Source organism: Delphinapterus leucas, chromosome 18 (assembly GCF_059928025.1).
Source record: "Delphinapterus leucas isolate spDelLeu-1000000601 "Yukka" chromosome 18, BTC_Dleu_Yukka2, whole genome shotgun sequence".
Taxonomy (NCBI): Eukaryota; Metazoa; Chordata; class Mammalia; order Artiodactyla; family Monodontidae; genus Delphinapterus; species Delphinapterus leucas.
The window spans coordinates 12439508-12460739 of NC_143146.1; the positions used below are offsets into that span (position 1 = coordinate 12439508).

Genomic DNA, 21232 nt, shown 5'->3' on the forward strand with positions numbered 1-21232 from the left:
CAGGCATGTGCTCCTGCCTCAACCACAAGAGGATGCTACCCCTCTCGAGAGAGGATGCTGTGAGAAACTGCTCTGACGGAAGGGCGAGCTAGCTGCCTTTGGGAGTGGTGGCCACTGCAGCCCCCAGGGGCTGGTAAAAAGAACAGCGTCTCTGCCCACCCTGCTTACAGGACCCTCAGGTGTACAAGCTCATGAAAACAGGCTGCCCGGTCACAGGGCTCCTTTCTGCATTTCCCATAATGATCCCAAGTTCAAACACAGGTCAGAGAAGTCAGTGTGTTAATTAACATCAAAGGTCTCCACCTCAGAATAAAAGCACAGCATCTGACCCGCTGGGATGATCGCTCACCACACCCCTCACAGGGTCACTTAAGAAAGGTAAAAAAGCCTGTTTTTACTTCCCTACCTGTTTAAAATAAAGCCCATGGACCTCACAGAGCTGTGGGGCCATGAACGTAAACTATAATGGGAGATGAAAAGAGCCTCCAAGGATGAGGAAGATGCCGAGAAGTGAGACTTGGCATTGCGAGGTCCACCTTCAGATGGAAAGGCACCTGGACAGGTAAGCCCCACCCACCCTCAACAGCGTTCTGAATCAGTAAGATGACAAGAGCTGAGCTCTCAGCTTAGGTACCATTTTAGCTTTAAACGGAGGTCTTATGTTCAATGTAACCCATCCAGGCCTGGCTGCGAAGGCTGACTGGGTCAGAATGGAGGCAATTCAATCGGCAGACGCACCTGCCACCCTCTGTGAGGTTCCAGTAAGTTAATTCAGGGAAGCGCTTGGCAGTGCCCACAGAGAGCCCACAGGCGTGGTGGCCTTCGTGTGCAAGGCACTGTTTTGAAGGCTCTGGTCTTATCCTGCACTGGATTCCCTGTGACTTTCTTTTTGCTATTTTGAAAAAGTTGTGGCTATATATATACAACCTAGCATTTCCCTTCAAAACTATTTTTTAGGTGTACAGTTCAGTGGCATCAAGTACAGTCACACTGCTGTGCAACCACCAGCACCAGGCTTCTCTAGAACTTTCTCATCTTTCCAAACTGAGACTCCATATGCCCTGAACACTAACTCCCCATTTCCCTCTACCCAGCCCCTGGCAGCCACCGTTCTCTTTTCCATCTCCATGAATTGACTACTCCAGGTGCTTCATAGAATTGGAATCATATAGTATTTGTCCTGGCTTCTACTTCACTTAGTATAATGCCTTTAAGGTTCATCCATGTCGTAGCAGGTGTCAGACTGTCCTTCCTTCTAAAGGCTGAATAATATTCCATTGCATAGATCGACCACATTGGGTTTATCCATTCACATGTCAATGGCCGTCAGGTTGTTTCTACCTTTTGGCTATTGTGAATAACGCTGTTATGAACACGGATGCATGAGTTATCTGTTTTGAGTTCTTTCTTTCAAATCTTTTGAGTAGATACCTAAGAGTGGAACTCCTGGATCATATGGTAATTCTGTATTGACTTTTTTGAGGAATCCCTACGTTTTTCTCTCAATGATACCCAGAGCTGGTAGGATGATAAGAAAAATATTCTATTCACTTTTGTTCTATGATGGTTCACTGGTGCTTCTTTATGTAAAGATGTCCCACTTTTGGGGGCGGATACAAACGATCTTCTCACCCATTCAGTCGTCTCCACTCCACTTCAAGCTCAGCCACAGTGAGACAGAGCCACTCCGCCAGGGAAGCTCATCACAGCCTGCAAGACTGCCACAGCCCCAGAAGAGGAGCCTCCTTTCCGCTCTGCATGCACACCTGATCCCTCGTCCTGTCTCTCCTCCCCAGAGAAGCCCCCAGCATCCTGAGGCTGCACCTGCACCCTGGGGAGCCTCAAACCATCTCTGCCCCCTGGGCCTCACTCTCCAAACCACGCTCCCCTCTGGCACCCTCCACCCCCGCCCTCTCATTCTTTCTTCAAATCTCTGGTGGTTTCTCCAGCTTCCTTTGCTGGCTCTTGCTCTGCCATAAGCCATGATTATAGAAAGGTGCCCCCCAAAGTATATTCAACAAGATTCTGCCCCTGGCTCTCTCTTTTTTTTTTTTTTTTTTCGGTACACGGGCCTCTCACTGTTGTGGCCTCTCCCGTTGCGGAGCACAGGCTCCGGACGCACAGGCTCAGCCGCTCCACGGCATGTGGGATCTTCCCGGACCGGGGCACGAACCCGTGTCCCCTGCATCGGCAGGCGGACTCTCAACCACTGCGCCACCAGGGAAGCCCTCCCTGGCTCTCTTTTGTCTCAACATTCTCTTCCTTAAAGATCTGATTCTTCTTGTGGATAATTTCCACATCTACACCACTGCGTCTGATTTCTTTCCCAAGTCGGAGACTGGCGTTTCCAACTGCCTGTACGGCTTCATTATTGACCCCTCGAAGTTGATGCACAAGCCCCTCTTCCCTCCACTTTACTTGCTTTTTCCCTTTTCTTCTTCCATGTTGCTTTTAATTTCACGACCATCCTCCCAGTCAGCCAGGCTCAAAGCTCCAGGGACCTCCCCTTCGCTTCCCCTTTGTCCCACGAGCCCTGAGACTTGGTGAATTTCCATATGGGGGTCTTTCCAGCCCTCTTGCCTGAACTTCTGCTCTCCTACCAAGCGACGGCGCTACCTCAAGGTTCTTCTAAAAAAAGAAACCCAGCTGATCCTTCTTCGAAGCTGTGTGCCCACAGCCAACGCCGAGTGCCTCCTTGCATGCCCCTCCTTGGGTCCCAGCTCCCCGCCAGCTGTCAGCCGAGTTCCGTCCCCAGCAGAACCCACCAAGACGCACTGTTCCAGGGCAGGTCTGCATCCATCTCTCGGGAACGACTTGGCCAGTTTGTCCTCAGCACCTGTCAGTCATTTCAGGGCTGGAATCTGGGGTTCCTGCCCAAAGACCAAAGACCTTTAGTGGCTTTCTCTAAATGCATTTGAACAGCTGAGTAAAACGTCCTTGCTTTCAAAAGGAAAAGCGTTCTGCATGTTTTCAGAAGTCACCGAACCTGTTCTGTTTCCTTGTTTTTGAAGGAACAGGGCAACTTGGGCTTGGGCTAGAACGAAAGGGTCCAGCCTCTTCTCAGGTGTGTTAACTTAGGAGCACGCACCATTTGGACAGGGGCAGGTGTGTTTACTCAGCTGGGGTCCGGTTGAATCATTTGGGAAAACTTCCTGGTAATTTTTCTGCCCTATGATTTGCCACTGCTGATGGAAGTATATGACAACCTAACTTAGGCCTGCAAAGAAAGGCATGGTGGCTGTGATATTTAAGCCCCAAATCTGGGGGACCTTGAGGTGCATTGTAAACTTTAGACTTCTTTCTATTAACAATAATTAAAAACATTATTACTGAATAAAGTCTGGAGTTTAGTGGATAATAATGTAGTGTTAAGAGAGAAAGGACAGGTCCAAAGTGGAGTTACTTGGGCTAAAACCAAGACCTAATACCTAATCTAACTGCAGTTACAACCTCCCCCAGGAATGTAATCCTTGCCAGTCAGTCAGGAATTTTCCGGTCAGCACCAATGAGGTCATCTGGCACGTGGGCCCTCTCAATCCCCAAACGAAGATGAGATCACCTGCCACACAGACCCCTTCTGTCCCCCAGGTAGGTTACCTACGTCCGAAATAATGTTTTTTATTCTTTGTTTTGCCTTTAATGACCGTTCCCTTCCTGGAGCTCCTCGGAGCTCCTCTCTACTAGCTAGATGGAATGCTGCCCGTTCATGAATCGTCTAATAAAGCCAATCAGACTTTCAAAATTTACTCACTCAAATTTCGCTTTTTAATAGAACCAACACTGGTTCCTTAGTTTTGACGAATGTGCCCAGTGATATAAGGAGTTGACGTCAGTAGGAGGGGAGGGGAGACGAGTGTGCCAAAATTCTATTCTCATGGCAACTTTTCTCTAAATCTAAGATTTCCATTTATAGAAGTTTACATTAAAAAATGGTCTGGGGACTTCCCTGGTGGTCCAGTGGGTAAGACTCCACGCTCCCAATGCAGGGGGCCCGGGTTCGATCCCTGGTCGGGGAACTAGATGCTGCATGCCGCAACTAAGAGTCCGCACGCTGCAACCAAGACCTGGCGCAGCCAAAATGAATGAATGAGTGAATGGATAAGTATTAAACAATTTTTAAAAATGGATAAAAAAATACTAAAAACATTAAAAATGGTCCACCTTCCCCACCTTTTTCTGTGTGGGACAGGACATCGAGCCCTTTACAGACACTGTCCCATTTAGTTGGTGTGATGGCCCTGTGGAGACTGCACCCCACACCTTACAGGTGAGGAAACGAGGCCGTGCAAGGCCACGGACAGCTGGATGTGGACCTCAGGTGGCGTGATGGAGGACGCAGGCACAGCCATCCCACGCCACGTGAGCCAGGCCACATCTCCCATCTCAGAGTATCAATACATACACACACACACACACACACACACACACACACACACGAGTCTGTCAGTCAATAACCCGGAGCAAACTCCTTTCTTAATAAACTCCATGTGATCCATTCTTCTCATCGAACATATTTGCTCATGGCTTGCCTCTTCTGTGTGGGCATTAATGGCCCACGTGTCCTCCAAGACAGAACTGGCCAGTGACGCCCTCTGCCCACACTGGACATGGCCCACTCATCCACGAGAGGGCCTGGCCTTCCTTGCCCCACAAGCCTGCCTCCTCCTCTGAGACCGCAAGGCCCCAGCGGGCGAAGCCTGACACTCGCCAGCTCACTCCCCCACCCACCCACCTGGCTCACCCATGCACTCATTCATTCACTCATTCAGTCATTGCTCATAGAAGAAACCAGAGTTATATGCCAAATGCAAACCAAGGAATCAGAGAATCTTCAGTGTGTCACAGGCAGTCTACAACAGTTGTTTCAGAAAAGTCTCATCTCAAGAAGCAATTTAAAATGCAAATTTCTGGGTCTGACCCCAATGTTCTAATTAAGGAGGGCCAGGTGGGGCCTGGCAGTCTGTATTTTTTCAAAACTTCCCTGGCCCATCAACCTCAGGTGACCCTGATGCCCTGCCAGGTTTGGGGTTTCGCCCAATAGATAAGTACCTTCTGGAAATGGGCAACCTCAGCTCAAGAAACCCCGAGGCAGAGGAGCTCATTACCTCATAGGGCAGCCTCTCATCACCAAGCTGCACTTACTGTGAGGAAACCCTTTTCTATACTCGGACACAAGGCGCCTCTTTGGAAATTCACTCCTTTGTTTAAATTTTGTCCTCTGGTACAATTAAGATGATGCCGACGCCCCTCTTTCATACAACCAGCCTGAAAAGGGCCATCCTATTTTCCAAAATCTTCTCCCTTTTAGGCCAAATGCCCATACTTCCAACAATTTTTAAAAAATGAAATGCATTCTCCTATTATCCCATTTCAAACGTGAAACTCCGAATTGGGTACGGTATTCTGACGGAGCTCAGAGCCTTCAAGTTTCAAGGGGCAATCCTTTCCCATGCTCTGGTCTCCTTCTAATGAGGTAGAGTCTATGGAAGAGGTTCTTGACCTTGGCTGCACGTTGGAATAATCACCTGGGAAGCTTTAGGAACTATTGATGCTTAGGGCCTACCTCTCAAGAGATTCTGATACAACCGTCTGGGGCTCTGCCTGGTTATGAAGATTTTTTTTTTTTTTTAAAAGGTTCTAGGTGATCTTAATGAGCAGCCAATGTTGAGAGCTACAGATCCGATAGACGTTGATCTCTCTCTGTGTTATTCTATTGGCTCACACTGAACTCATTTACACTCAACCTTTTGCCCTGAATCCCTGCCGAGCCGGGTCTTCCTCCTCATGCCCTTGATGAACTAATTAGCTGAGCTTAATGGCAGGCTTTTACAATGACCCCCAGTAACTGACTCTCATCAGTTTGGTGTGGGTCCACCGTTGTAAGGCTACTGAACGTCAAGTCAACTGAGCTGCGTATTGACGATCTGCTCTCTCTTTAGCTTTGAGCTTCTGGTATCTTCACGGAAAACATGAATAAAATTGTAGATCTCTGAACGATACTCTACTGAAAATTCTATGGGAAATAAATGACAGCAGGTGCTTTTTAAGCCATTGGATATCCTTTCGCAGATAAGGGCTAAAGATTTATGGTCACAGATAAGTCCAAGAGCATGGCGTCATTCCTAGAATGAAATGTTTCATACAGCTCTCCCAAGTTCTCTGGTGGCAGTGTTAGGTAGTCAGACACGCCCCGTCCTGGATGGGGATCATCTTTCCCTCCCCCATCTGGACACTGGTGATCAGAACATGCCCAGAGGTCCTCCCTCTTGTGGTCAAGGACCACCGCTAAGTTTCCAGCCATATCAGGACCAAGCAAGATAGAACTGCCAGAACAGGTGGGTGCAGGCGCAGCAAGACCCAAAAGGTGACTCAGAGTAACAGGGCGGGGTTCATTATGCCGTAATTATAATAAATTAGCATTGCAGTTTTTGTTCCTCCCCCCACCGTGTTTCACTTCGATGCTTATGGGTAAGCACCTATGCACTAAGGGAGAAGTGATAATAACCTAAAGCTGTCCATCAACTTGTCAGTCAGATGACGCAGGACACAGGGAGGGACCACTGCTCTAAAAAACCCAACCCGACCCCCACCGTGGGACTGCTTCTGGTTTCCAGACAGCCCGCTCTTGTCCTTTCTCAGGAGCATACTTTTGCTTTAACAAAACTCTTGCTACTTAAAACTGCTCTATGCCTCTCGTCTGAATTCTTTCCCTTGAGAGGACAAGAAGCAAGGAAACGGCTGTTCTGCAGCAGCTAGCGCAAGCCCCCATGCTGGGCTGCCAGGGTGCTGCCGGCGGAGGACGTCTCCTGTGTGTGACCGCCCCAGTCTTATTTATTTATTTTATTTTTTAAAATTTACTTATTTATTTATTTTTGGCTGCACTGGGTCTGCGTTGCTGCGCACGGGATTTCTCTAGTTGTGGGGGCTACTCTTCGTTGCAGTGCGCAGGCTTCTCATTGCGATGGCTTCTCTTGTTGCGGAGCACAGGCTCTAGGCGTGCGGGCTTCAGCAGCCGTGGCACGTGGGCTCAGTAGTTGTGGCACATGGGCCCTAGAGCGCAGGCTCAGTAGTTGTGGCACGTGGGCTTAGTTGCTCCGCGGCATGTGGGATCTTCCCGGACCAGGGCTCGAACCCGTGTCCCCTGCATTGGCAGGCGGATTCTTAACCACTACGCCACCCGGGAAGCCCTCCCCAACCTTATTTAAATCAACTGCCATGTGGACCAAAACTGCTCTAGTGATACCATCTCAAGATGCTCTGAGCCTATAGGAAGACTGTATTAATACACATCTCACTGGCCAGAAAATGAACTGTTAACTGGTTTCTCCAGAGCTGGAAGGTCTTTGACTCCATTATGAAAGCACCATTCAACTTTGTATGAATGAGGAGACGATATGGCAGAACACAGTCGCAAGGCTTCCAGTAAATTTTGGGAAGGTAAAGTTAGATTTTGTAGAATATTTTTTTTTAATTTCAAAAAGTGGTATTTCTCTTGCATTCATAGCACAGACTCTAAACTGGCATTTTCAGTCTTTCCCCATCTTCAGTGAAGCTGATTTTCTACCTGCTCTTTCTCCATCCTGGCTGTGCTCCCCTCCCGGGGGCATCTGAGTGAAGTCTCCTACTTCCTTCTATCACAGCAAAGAGAGCTGCACTTGAATATCTCCAGGTATAAAAAACATACAAAGTCAGACGTCTGAGCACATCTGCTTCCCGACACAGGGAGCAGCTCTGCGAGCCTGTTAACTGGTGCCTGAATCTCGTGCTTGGAATCACCTGGGGCAGGACCACCTCGTCCAGAGCCCCTGCAGGCCCTAACAGTCACTGAACACCCACGAGGCCACTCTGAACCAAAGTCACCTGTAGTGAGGGCGGATACAGTAAACAGTGGGTTCCACTTCCACCCGAAACACAGCAGAAAATGTCTGCTATCCTCTCCTGGCATTTTTCAAATGTGTGTTTAGTAGATAGACAACTCCTCATGTTTCTACACATGTCTTTTAAAAAAAAAAACCCCGTAAGAATTTTCTATAGGGTACTTCCCTGGTGGCGCAGTGGATGAGACTCCATGCTCCCAATGCAGGGGGCCTGGGTTCAATCCCTGGTCAGGCAACTAGATCCCACACTCTTAGTGCCACAACTAAGAGTTCGCATGCCACAACTAAGGAGCCCGCCTGCTGCAACTAAGGAGTCGGCGAGCCGCAACTACGGAGCCCTGGAGCTGAACTAAGAAGACCACGTGCCGCAACTAAGGAGCCCACAAGCTGCAACTAAGGCCCGGCGCAACCAAATAAATAATTTTTAGAAAAAGAATTTTCTATAAAAGACTCCACTTTAGGCCAAGGGTACATCAGACTTTGCATTCTATAGTACAGACAGTTTTTCCTGAATTTTTGCACTCACATATCAGTCTTTTATATGGTATTTAATAAACAGACTTAACATTATTTTTAGCCAGCCTGCTCTTCCTGGATACTTAGGTCAGTTCCAATCTTTTAATTCTGCTACGGCTCTCTTTGCCATTTGTCATTTCACATATTAGAATGTACCCTTAAGATAAATTCCTAGCAGTGGGATTCAAGGTAAAAGTGTATGTGTGTGTGTGGTGTATGGGGCTCTTATTTTTCTTTATAAACACTGTGAAATATTATACTGAAAGCTACGTGAGACGTACAATACTTAAATGACTATAAAGCAAGCACCAGTAAAATGTTACCAACCCCCCTACAAGTCCCTCCTTTGCCTCTACCCTTTATAACCCGCATCATCCTTCCAGAAGAAGTTACTGTATTCTGTGGTGTTCATTTAATTATCATCAGAAAACATGCATTTTCAAGAACTGTAAGCCAAAGGAAAAAGAATCCAGGATGAGATCTAACACGTGTAGATTTAACAGGAAATCACCGTAAGCTTGGCTTGTCTGAAGCCAGCTTCTCGCTTTATCTTAGCTCATGGGTGCTGCTTATAAGGAACAACATAAAAATAACTGAGAAACAGAAAGAAAGAGTTGGTGGTGCTAGACAGAACACGGGATTGTACTCACCACAGGGCGAGTCGTTGCTCAATTTCCTTGAGAAAATTTGTATGAAATTTGTGCAAAGGTTCAAAATTCGGGAAAATGAGACTTTTCAAGGTTTCGGGCATGGAGTCCTCTTTGCTTACTGTGCTCTGAAACCACTGGGAATAAAAAGAGGACACTCTTAGGGGCGTTAAGCTGAAGGATGAAGGTCTGCAACTCTTCAGACGTAACGCTGCAGCCCACCACGCGTGGAGGCTAAAGGGCTTTCCTGCCGCGTCTGTAGAATTTCAAGAGCATCAGGGGCTTTCAAGCTTTACTGCTTTCCCTCCTTTCATTAGGTGGGGTAAGAAGTACCCATCTCTTCGTTACCGCTTCCTGAAGTTTGTTACCAATTGACTGTGGAAGTCGGGACAAATCTCTGAAGTGGGCAGATACTGAAATCAAAACTTCCATTATGGCCAGCTCACTGGGTCATCGCTGAGTTATACCACTTCACGCCCTCTGGTTTAGTCCTTGAGAAACTTCCATCTCTGCTCCTTCGCTGAAATGCTGAGCAGGAAGATGGCTGAACCAGAGAGGTGAAGCCTCTGCCTTCACACACATTACTCATCTCACTGACCTGAAGTCCAGGTGGGTCCCACAATGATTGCTGAGCACCTGCCCAGGTCACCACGGCTGCCCTAGAGGCACAGAAACCCAACGATTCCAACTGACCTCCAGTGGGCTAGGTTCCTTCCCAGAATCCAGGATCATGAAGTCATCTGCCATGCTTTGAATTTGTTTCCAAGACTGAACAGGACTGATTAAAAAAAGGCAGTCTTTTGGGTAGATTTTGCTGACATGGCTCAATTTATTGGCAAAGATAAAACAAGGCTTCTAATTCGCCTCTGAGGTCTCCATCAAGCAAAAATAAAGGGCGAAACACGAAATGTTCTCCATCGGTGCAGGCAGACAGTAAAACGTTTCATTTTAAATTTCTCCACTTTAGAAACTTCCTTCCTTTGCACTTAAAAATCACAGTTATAAAAGCTTTTTAGAGCATATTCCAAATTAAACATACTACTACTGCCTAATTTCTACAACCCAGAACCAAAATTCTTTTAATCGGAGTCAGAGAACCCAACATTTAATTAGATCCAGCTTGTCTCCTAAAGCTGAGTATCAGGCAAGATAAATTATGTAATCTAAGGCTTTAGGGGAAATGCTACACATACCGAAGTGATGACTTCGAGATCCTTCAGATACGTTCTCTCAGTGGTGGAGACTTCCTTAGCGATGAAGTACGCTTTGTCAGTTGGAAATCTCTGCAAAATCCATTAAAAGAAAGAAGACATAATCATTTGGGCCTAAAGTCTCTAAGCATGTCCTGATTATAAGCAAGTCCTAACTAAAGTGATACGTTGCTAACTTACGATCTTTGGTTGACTGGTATCAAGGCTAAATAAACTCTTATCTATTCTCCTTTTTTGGTGTGAGAGGAACTAGGATAGAAAATGGATTTCTATGATGAGAAAACTGCCTAGGAATGTTTCCTTCCATGTAAATACCACCCGCAGTGAAAGGCCTCGAATGGGTGTGTTAGCTGTCACTGAGGACTATTCATTCAATACTGGGCACCTGAAAATCTAATTAATTAGGATAACAGAGTGGTGCAGGCTTCAAGGAAATGAATGAAACAGAAAGCACAGCAGCCTTTGTCCTGGGCGTCGTGGGCTGGTGCTATTGATTTTCAGAAAATGGAAGTTACATTGTTCATGGGAACACGAAGGGTACTGATCCAAAGGGACGAGCGTTACAGCAGCTACAGTCCATTGGTTAGGCGGGCAGGCAGCACTGCCCTAGAGCAGGTCTGCCACTGGTTTTGCTTCTCTTTAACCAACAATTAAAAGGGAATCCCTTGTTGTTAACCATCTTGCTTCCCACAAGAGTCCAACCGATTCCACCTCTGGGGATACACACGAAGCAGAGATGAGAACAGATACTTGTATACCCACGTTCCCAGCACGTTAAGACGAAATAGCCAAGAGGAGGAAACAACCCAGCTGTCCATCAATGGATGGATGAATACACAAAATGTGGTATCTCCATACAATGGAATACTAGTCAACCTAAAAAAGGAAGGACATTCTGACATGCGCTACCAACATGGATACACCTTGAGGACAATTATGCTAAAGGACATAAACCAATTACAAAGGGACAGACACTGTATGATTCCACTTATACGAGGTTAATGCCTAGGGCAGTCAGTTCACAGAGACAGAAAGCAGAACGGTGGTTTCCAGAGGCTGGGCGTGGGGGGGTAATGCTCAATGTGCATGGAGTTTGTTCGAAGGATGACCGAGTTCTGGAAATAGTGATGATGGTCACACAGCACTGTGAGTGCACTGAATGTCACTGAACGGTGTGCTTAAGAATGGTTCACATGGTAAATTTTATGTTATGTGTATTACTGGAAATGACAACAAAAGATCAACAGGCGAGCGCCTGCCGTCCCCACACCTTTCTCCGGCTGTCGTCCTCGTCGTCAGTCCGAGGGCCCGCCTGGTCGTTCAGCAACGGGCTGACCAAGGGGGAGGCCTGCTTGGTGTCGGGGCTCAGGTTGGGTGACAGGACGGTGCTGGTGGGCACAGCTCCTCCCTGCGAGTTGATGGACAGCTCTGAAAGGTGAGGGCTGCCAGTCAGGGAGCCTGTTTGGGGATGAGAAGTATTAAAGAAAAGAAAAAAAAAAAAGTAATTCCTTCTGGGACCTGGTGTCCACTTACAATTTTCACCTAATCAAACCTTTATAAGCTTGACTACCATATGGCACACTTATGATGCCCTTCGTGATTTTCTAGTTTTTTCCCTAAGTTGCAGCTGCCTTAATCCTAAAGATACTATTCAGTGGAACACAGTTATGTCATTAATGATAAGGTGGAGAACTCTGCTTAGAGCATAATTACAATAGTTTAAAAGCATCGTGTATCTGCAAATAGGATCTTCATCTCCTAACTACTGCCTTAGCTTCTAAGAATTACTCGAGAAAGAGTGTCTATATCACAAGGAGACGTGGGAAGTGACCAGAAAATAGAGCTATTCTAATAGAAGACTAAAGGACTTGGGACACCCAGGACAGACTACATCTTGGAACAACGGGCCACAGGTAGAGAAAGGGAAAGCAGCCACCTCCCCATTCTACGAAGAACAGAAGCGAGCTTGTTATACCTGGTGATGTCACTCCATGTCTCTCTCACTGTTTGGGACAGAAACACTAGTATCACAATTACAGCAAAGGTGATCATTTAAAAATGCAAAGCTGGAGGTCATTACATTATCATAATTCCCCTTTATGAGTCAAAAAATGATAGGAAATTAATCATTCCTCTGAGAAGGATACCACAGTAAATAACAGGAAAATGTATAATTAAATGAGATGATGTGCACATGAAACTCTGTGCCAACAGAATTTTGCCAATACCGATACCTCAACCTTTTGAAACTACTAATAAAATGAGATGTTTCAAAATCTACTTCTAAACTAAGTGTTTTGCCTGACAGTTTTATAATTCTAAAGCAGATCTGCAAAAACTAGGATTAGGGTAAACAAAGTTCCAGTAGCCTGCAGTCCTGTCAGTTACCATCATAGGGAAAGACGACATAAACGCTTTCTCCATTTTCCAATAAACAGGTTCATGCTCATGGCTACTCAGCACAGTATCAAGGATCTCGGAAGGAAAGGGGAAGTGCGGTTTTCCAGGAATCCCCCCATTTTCTGGACCTCTGTCCTTTCTCTCTGGATTCATTCATATTCACTCGGAAATTACAAGACAGGTCAGCCTCGAATGAAGCTGATGGAGTTGGGTAATGAACTTGATCCCAGTATGAATGAACCTTGCAGAAGCCGCCACCAGCCCCCACCCGGTCCCAGGTTGACCAGCTAGCTGTGTCACCTACACACGGGTGAAAAGCCACCATGCCCACAAAAGCAACGGAAAGCAGACATCCTGCCCACTGACTGCTGGTCAGTACAATCATCCCTGAAGAACAAGATGAGAACATGTCAGGTAAAGTCAGATTCCAGAAGTTCGCATTAAAAAATAATCCATTTAAGCTCCTTGCGTTTTCGTAGACATCATTAAAACAAAGTCCTGATGTGAGACAAAGACGCAATCACCCCACACACCACCAGACCCAGTAAAACCCGGAGAAAAAGGCCAGAAATTGCTTCACAAATGTCAATTTTATTGACACTAGTGCACAACCGAATACAATCATTTCAAGAGAATTGGAACTTGTCAAATAGAATAGTGACAACAATCATAACTGCAATTGATTCAAGGTACTACACTATTCTCTTAAAAAAAAAAAGAATCACAAAAAGAAAAATGTTATCACTACAAAGAGGAAGTAGAGAAGAGAACTTCTGGCAGTCTGTCTGGAGATCAAAACATTTCATGCATTTGTGAGTTGCTATTGGAGGGTCACCTTTTATTTGTCCACCATCATCTGGCAAAGCATGGGGGCTTACCTTCAGCTCTCACACTACGTATGAGACCAGGTGAGGCGGTGTAAGTGAGAACATGCCGGGCCTTGAATCTGCAGTGACGTGGGACAGAAAAAGCGTTCGCCTCCTCATTGAAAGAGTTGGAGCCATGAACAAAGAGCCGTTAGAAGGCTAGCTTGAAGGAGGCGTGCAGGTGGGGAAACAGTACTGATTAGTCCCTGGACGGCATCCAGCAGCAGATAAAAAACCAAGTGCCACATGGCGAGGGAGGAAATAAGGGGAAACACACTCGAGTGCAACCATGTCCACCCTCCAAAGGTCGACAGTTGCCCTTGTGAATTTCCCCGGGGACACTTCAGTTTGGTAGACCTAGCGGGCCAGAAGGGTGAGCTAACAGACCAGGGCTCCGGGAGAGGTGCCGCCCTGCCAAGAAGGCAGGACACATTGCAGAGAAGATAGCAATCTAGAAGACACCCCACTGGAGCACACTGGAGACAGGATTCAGAAAGCGGGACACCGAGAGTGAACCTGATGACAACCAATGTCCCTATGTAGAGTCCGGGGCAGTTCCGGGTTCAGCTACGTTCTCACTCACGTGGCCTAAAGGTGTGTGTGACACCGACGTTACACGTGCAATACACAACCTTGGAGGATGACCAAATTAGGGTAGCCCATTTCCATTTCCTGAGAGGCTACTTCAACGGGCTTTGTGTCTACTAACGGGGCCCAAGAAGGCCAAGGCGATGAGTGTATTTAAATAGTAAGACCAATAAATCAATAAAGACCAAGCAGCCTGTTCTAGAAATCTATCAGCAATGCTAAGGAAGGGAAAGGTCCCAAACTCTGAGGTTCCATTTACCAATCTGAGCCACATCCATGGAGAATAGCCTCCTTCCTCCCCTTGCAAGAGGAACTTCTCAAGGCTTTGAAAATTCATAGATGACATGTGTCCCAAACAAAAACAGGTAGCTCATTTACCATTCAACAATCAATGCAATATGCTGACGAGAGTAATCAGTAGAATTTGGCAGCTTGGTGAGTAATTAAAGTTCTCTTTCGACTTGGAGCCAGTGTGCGCCAAGGGTCTGTACAAACTCGTGTCCCCGCAGGGCCTGCCCTCGGGCAAGTGTGAAGAGTAACTAAGGTCACAGTTACTAGAGCTACAGGTGACCAATTTTCACTGAAGTCGTCCATTTGACAATAAAAGCAAACAAACATGGCGATGTTAGATCAAATGACTCTGCCAGGTTTCTGCAACCTTATAAAGCTGTTCCCATCACACAGTCTGTCCCCTGCCTTGAAGGCACAGCCCTGGGCAATGAGGAGAAATGGTGACTGGTGTTCGTGGCTACTCCATGAACTGATTAATGCCTGGCAATTTTTATCATTTTCCTCCTCTATGGCAAATTGACACAAAGGAATTTCTTTCAGCAAGGGGCTCTAGGTAAATAACTTGGGGCGGGGGGAGAATCTTCTAAGAAACCACCTGGATATTAAGGCAATAGGTGGAAAAAAGTCTGAAGAGATTAGAAAAAGATCAGTTACCGCCCTAAAAGTCTGGAAGCTTTTGATTCTTAAAAGAATTTCTTCCTATTTTTAGAAATTGCCCTGCAGGTTTTTCGGCATTCAGTTATACTTCTGGTTAACGACTTTCAAGTCCCTCATCTCTACCAAATAATTTCATGACACGCCTCCCTTCGCCACCCCCAGATCTCCATGTCCCCGCGTCCACCCTTAATCTGTATCAAGAGGGCTGAGTTTATGACACTCCCCCGGATTAAACATGCCTTCACTAATGCTCCTCTCAAGGGGGGCATTTCTGGTAACTGCTTTTAAAAAAATCCTTTTAAATGTACACATTCTCATGGCGCAAACAATTATGGAACTTCAAATTAGCACTGCAATATGTATAGATTTCAATTTATCACCCAGCCCAGAAACTGGGTTAGCTGCTCTATGTTTTTAATGTAATATACATTCATAATTCTTCTCTCTGGCTGCACAGGGGAAGTTGGATTTGCAGCCCCACCCAGACTGGAGTATCTCTTGACCAGCCCTCCACCAGAGGCACATGAAACAGTGGGAACATGGTTTATGATCGAGAAGCCAAATTCACGCCTGCCTTCCGCGCTTGGGACTGGGTACAAGCCGCCTAGTGACCATCTACTTCCTCTGACTATACTAAAAGGCTTAAGAACAAACTCACACAAGCCTGGAGAAAGAGAACTCTCTAATCTGTTTTTCCAGTAATAAAAATGGCATTTCAAATACTTAGTTGTACCTGTCCTGTTTTAAACTAGTCAAATAAATTGGGAATCCTCATTTTTAATTAGATAAGTGTTATTTTTCCTGTTAAGGAGGGAACCAGAAAACCTGACAACTTTAAAAATAGTAATCCATAGATGTGGTAAATATTAAAATATCTGAGAAGACAGATGAAAGTGAGACTGTTGATTGCTTTCTCAAGTTCTCTTTTCAAAATTATAAAAAAGTACAATTATTTAAAAAGTATCTATGAGGATTTCCTCAATATTCTCCCAAAGTTCTGTATTTGGCAAATGTCTAGATGCCACTCATCTATTGTGATTTGTCTCCTGCCATTTGCTTCTAAAATATAGGAGACTGTAACTCTATGTACCCAGAATATGCTTCAAAGGCGCACGTAGGAAATACATTACAGATGCAGGTTTGCATTTATTTTTAAAAAGGCTCTTTTTAAATCCACAGTCTCCCTCTAAAAGAGAAGACAAACCCTCTCTGGAGATGGTCTGCATTTGAAAGCCAGTTACCGGGAAAAAAAAAAAAAAAAAAGTCAGTACTGTATTGATTCATGAGAAGTCTCCAGACCAGGCAGGATTCACTCTAGTCTGATAACTAAGCTGGGTCCCACCCCAATGGAATATGTGAGGAAAAAAAAAAGGGGCTGACAATGTTTCATTGAAGTTACAAGATTCCACAAGAAAAACCAGGTTATAGGATTACCAATCATAGCAGGGTGGCCTTCTTCTCGATAACTTAGGTTGTTGTGCGTAATGTACGTGCTTCTTAGACCAAGTTCCTTGAAGAAAAGTTTTACAAGCAGCTAAACATCAACGTTACTGTTCATCATCAAGCAATTCAGAAAAGCAACAGAAATGCAACTTGCAGAAAAATAAAGAGAAATGCTGCTAATGGGAAAACGACAGCGAATGCACTAGCTTGTTCTTGTTTATGGGGAAAAGATAAAGGAGAATTCTCCTTTGTCTGAACACGGTGGTGGTGTTGGCAGTGCCTGGGCTGTGGGGGACATGGTGCTTCATACCAATGGAAAACACCATCTTGTACTCAGGACAAAGCTTCGGCCATCAGTCGGAAAGAACGGTTACAATTGACAGTTTTTACAGCAAGATACCTGTTAGGACAAGTAAAAGCCTCTTCAGTTGAGATTAACAAAAGCTATTAATCCCGTGCATACACCGTTACATGAGTTTGGCCTTCCATGCTTAAAGAATCACCAAGCTCATTGTTACTGGAGAAACCAGCCACCTTCCCGGTGGAATAAATCCATGCTTTCGTGAACTACTGCACGCTGAGCCGTGGAGAGAAGGTAGAACCAGACAGTATCTGTGAGAGCCTACATTCTGGGTAGACAGCAAACTACAAACAGCTCACTGGCCATGAGGGGCCACCTGGGCTGAGCTAGAGAGGTCTTCTCTGCATTTCTACCTATCCCCGCTCCCCAACAAAACACACACTCACAGCCAAATTCGCTTATAAGCTATGGAACGTTTGCCATCCCCATTGGAATAGATGGTACCATTCAACATAGGGAGCCAGTCCTCTGGTTAGCTGTCTGAGCTCCGCCCACGTAAGCTGCTGCCACAGATGCTCTCTGTTTCCACGAGCCCTGCCCCGCCCTATAGAGATCCTGGCTCCCTTCCGAGGACCATCCCCACCGCCACACATTACAAAGTGCAGGCCTGGAGAAGATGGAATCAGAAAAGTGAAGTCTTCCGTTCATCTTCCATTTCCCCACCTTTAGTGAAATATGGTACCACCGAGCATGATGCTCAGGATGCCGCCGTGACAAGGCTTGCTGTTTAGTGATGCAGCATCATTGTATTCTAGAAGAAACAGGTGTTCCAAGTACAAACTGGTATTCAGTCATGTTAAAAAAAAAAAAACAAAACATCAGACAGAGCTCCAACAATGCAGGGAAGAGAAGGTACACCATGCTTTGAGGATAAAAGACAGAACGCTGGAAAAAAAAAAAAAGTTTTCTCTTAGATAGGTACATGCTGACCACACAGTGCATACCACGGCACAACAGAAAAATGTTTTCTCAAATTTATTAAACAAATGACAAAAATGAGAATGAAGTCCCCAGCCTTGTCTACTGTAAAATTAATTCAGCGTATTAGAAATTTTTAATAAAATATTAAATGTACACACAGAGAGAACAGAAGGGAACTGGATTAATAACGTAGGCCAAGCTTGTGAGATTGGGTTAGTCAGGTTTTCACAGCAACCTTCCAGGCAGAAAGGAGGTGAGGGTAAGGGACTGAATCCACTGGCCATTCAGGTGCGTGTGTAGAGAGCAGCGGGGTGTGTGTTCTTGACTAAGGAAAGCCTGTCTTCGGTCTTTCTATAAATCACTGCGGGGGGCAGAGTGACAAATGCTTTCCTTCTTACAAAGGAACTGCAAGGCCCAGGAAAAAGCAATCGTTGGCCCAGTTTCATGAGCCAGAAAGGTCGTCTGGGAATACTGACAGGCCCATCAGAGGCTCCAAAACGACCCTTCTACTGTTTCCTATTTGAGAGTCAGTTAACAACCCCAATTTATAATAAAGCAGGACTGCCTCCAAACTCCTGGTACCACTAACACCTCTACCTCTTACTCAAAAGTAGAGTTAATTACTGTCCGATGCTTTGTTATACACTCCCCCCCACCGACACACACACACAATGGTCCTTGCTCCCGCCTTAGTACTCTTGGTTTATGTTGCATTTTGCAGTGATTTCTAACTTCTGTTCTTCAATATTCTGAAGTTCCTGCACCTGACCCCTAGCAACAAGCTCACGTAATTCTCAGTACCATGTCCATGACTGCATTAACAGCACCTGCCTTGAAGCTAACCTTTCACACCAGCTCTCAACTACAGACTTAGATCAGATACCCTCTGTCAACAGTTGATGTTCAATCTTCCCCACTTTCAAATACCAAACCACCCTAAGACATATCAGAGCAACCTGATCTAGAACCCACACGAAGATGCCAAGGAGCTGCCTTCCACCAGAAGTTATAACCGAACACCAGAGGCCAAGGAGATTGCCAGAGGCTGCTTCCAAGGCTAAGCTGTGATGTGGGCATCATTCAGTCCATCTGCGCTGAAACGATCCTGAACGAATCAGAGTCTCTTCAATTTCTAAAGCTTTAAAAAAGATTTACTAATTCTACCTTAGCTTCCACCAGGGTGTTTAACTGCTTTGATTGGGGGAAAAAAAAAAAAAAATCCCCCATGCTGGAAGTTTCATCTATGTTTTCTGGAGTGACGTGTTCTGAACTTTATGAAGCAAGACCTGTTTTTCACAACTCTACTCGCCTCCTCCCAGGTATGTATCTGACACACAAATCAGCATTTGCAACTTTTGTTTATAGAGGAAATACTTAAAAATCCCTGCGTTACCCAGGAAACAATAAATAGCTCTTTTCCAAGTATGTATTCCAAACAGGTGGCAACCAGGCCACTTTTGATCTTTGATGCCTACAACGGTAGACCAAACCATCATGGGTATTTTTTGCTTTTCATTATTATTATTTTTTTAATAAAAAGAGAGCTGCTACATTAAGTGGCATGCTTATTTTGATCTAAACGTCATGGCTTCATTTTAACAACTAGCAACTAGTGTTAGAGGTACGCACTGTGTACACTAGAGACCCCATTTCCCTGTATTACATTTCATTCAATTAAACAGAAACAGATGGAATTAGACTAACGAGGAAAAAGCAGCGCCAGTAAATTCTTTAAATGTCGCCAGACTCAAGTTCTTTCATCACTTCCTTCTTGCAGAAGTTCATCCGCTAGTACCTTTCCTTCCGTATGTTCTTATGAACTTGGCTAACATGGCTGAGTGTAAACTCAGAGAGCTGCCAGCAACAGGCTATTTTGAAATGTTCACCTCTTTCGGGTTCAAAGAAACTTTCTCTATTGCAAAGACTGCATTGAAAGACTCTTCTGCAGTTTGCTTTGTAAAACTGGCAGCAATAGAGTTGACCCTTGGACAACACGGGGGTCAGGGGTGCAGACCCTCCGAGCAGTGGAAAATCCATGTAGGACTTATAGTCGGCCCTCTGTATGTATCTACACTTCCGCATCTGCGGATTCCACCAACCTTGGACTGTGTGGTACTTGGAATCGGTGCATAAGTGGACCTGCGCCATTCACACCCGTGTTGTCCAAGAGTCAACTGTAGACTCATCCCCGTGAAACTAGAGGAAGGCCAGCCTTAGAGTAATTAAGCTCATCAGAGGAGGAATGTTTATAGACTACAAAGGAGAAGATCCAGAAAAAAAGAGCCTTTCTTGGGGATGCAGCTCAGACAGCTTTAAATTCTGGTTAATGAAAATGAGGGCCTAGGCAAAGAAGAGTGATCGAGACAGAAGCAAATAAACTCAAAATAAACCTAGTAATGAAGGGGACCCCAAGTTTCTTCATTTAAGGCTGGGCCTACCTGCAGCCCAATCACTCACTGATGACTTCAATTGCACCAAACCCATACTGTGTTGAAATAGGGGATAGCATTTTAAGTGGAAAATGTTGATTAAAACCATATGAACACTGGTTAAAGCTATGAAAATGGGAGGTGATGCACATTCACAACAGTTTTAACAAAATTTAAAATGGCAGCTTAATATTTTAATTGCTTCTTCTTTTAGGAACTGCTTGCCAACACAATCAAACTGACTCCACAACGAAGATGCAAGTGGCGTTTCTGATTCAACTGAGGACAGGCTGGATTTCGTATACCTGGTGGAAATTTCAAGAGGCTCATGCTGTATTTTGGTTTTGCAGTCCTAGTGTGTGTGTATATATATATATATATATTTTTAAAGCATTACTTGGTTTGAATCTTCAAAGAAGTTCTGGAGCATCAAATGGAAATTATTCACATTTTTAAGTGCAGGCCACAGAAGCACCATTTGGTGAGATAAATCTGTGAGAAATTTCCAAATACGAATCACATATGTGGAGAAGAATCTGGCTCACAGACTTCCTTTAACTAAATGCCTGTCTAATAAAATAGCATCATAGCATACAGATGACTGGTCAAGGAGCTGGGGCAATCCACTGTAAGTTCTGGAACTCATTAAATGCAGTTCTTTACGAGAATTTCTTGCATTTTTATGCTGCCCGAACAAGGAGCACCAAAAATCAGTCACTAAAGGATCTATAATTTACACGTTTTGAAATACTATCTAACAAAAGATATTCACGCGTGGAGGCCCCAGAGTCGCCCTGAGTGGCTTGAAGATTTCTGTTTCTGTATTTGGTTTGTCTTCCACCCAAGGCTTTAAGATATCATTGCACAGGAGCAGCCGCGATCTGAAGACTTGGCTTCCTTATTGATGCAGGCGACCCCTACACTAGCTGTTGCCTTAGAAAAAACTGGCTCTGACAGGTCTTGGGAAACCCTTTGGAAGTCTGAAAGAATTCACAGGTCTCTAATCTCTGCTGCCTATTGGTCAC

The 21232-nt window shown here is 45.3% G+C and overlaps 1 protein-coding gene across 2 annotated transcripts in view; it reads right to left on the minus strand.

The window, feature by feature from the left end:
* FARP1 (FERM, ARH/RhoGEF and pleckstrin domain protein 1) overlaps positions 1 to 21232 on the minus strand; it is a 289640-nt gene that overhangs the window by 34709 nt on the left and 233699 nt on the right. For both annotated transcript variants that reach the window (XM_022576900.3, XM_022576901.3), the window contains 3 exons: positions 11522 to 11709; positions 10234 to 10323; positions 9044 to 9177 (listed from right to left, as the gene is read on the minus strand). In XM_022576900.3, coding sequence (XP_022432608.1) covers positions 9044 to 9177; positions 10234 to 10323; positions 11522 to 11709 — 412 coding nt within the window. The remainder of the gene's footprint in view (positions 1 to 9043; positions 9178 to 10233; positions 10324 to 11521; positions 11710 to 21232) is intronic.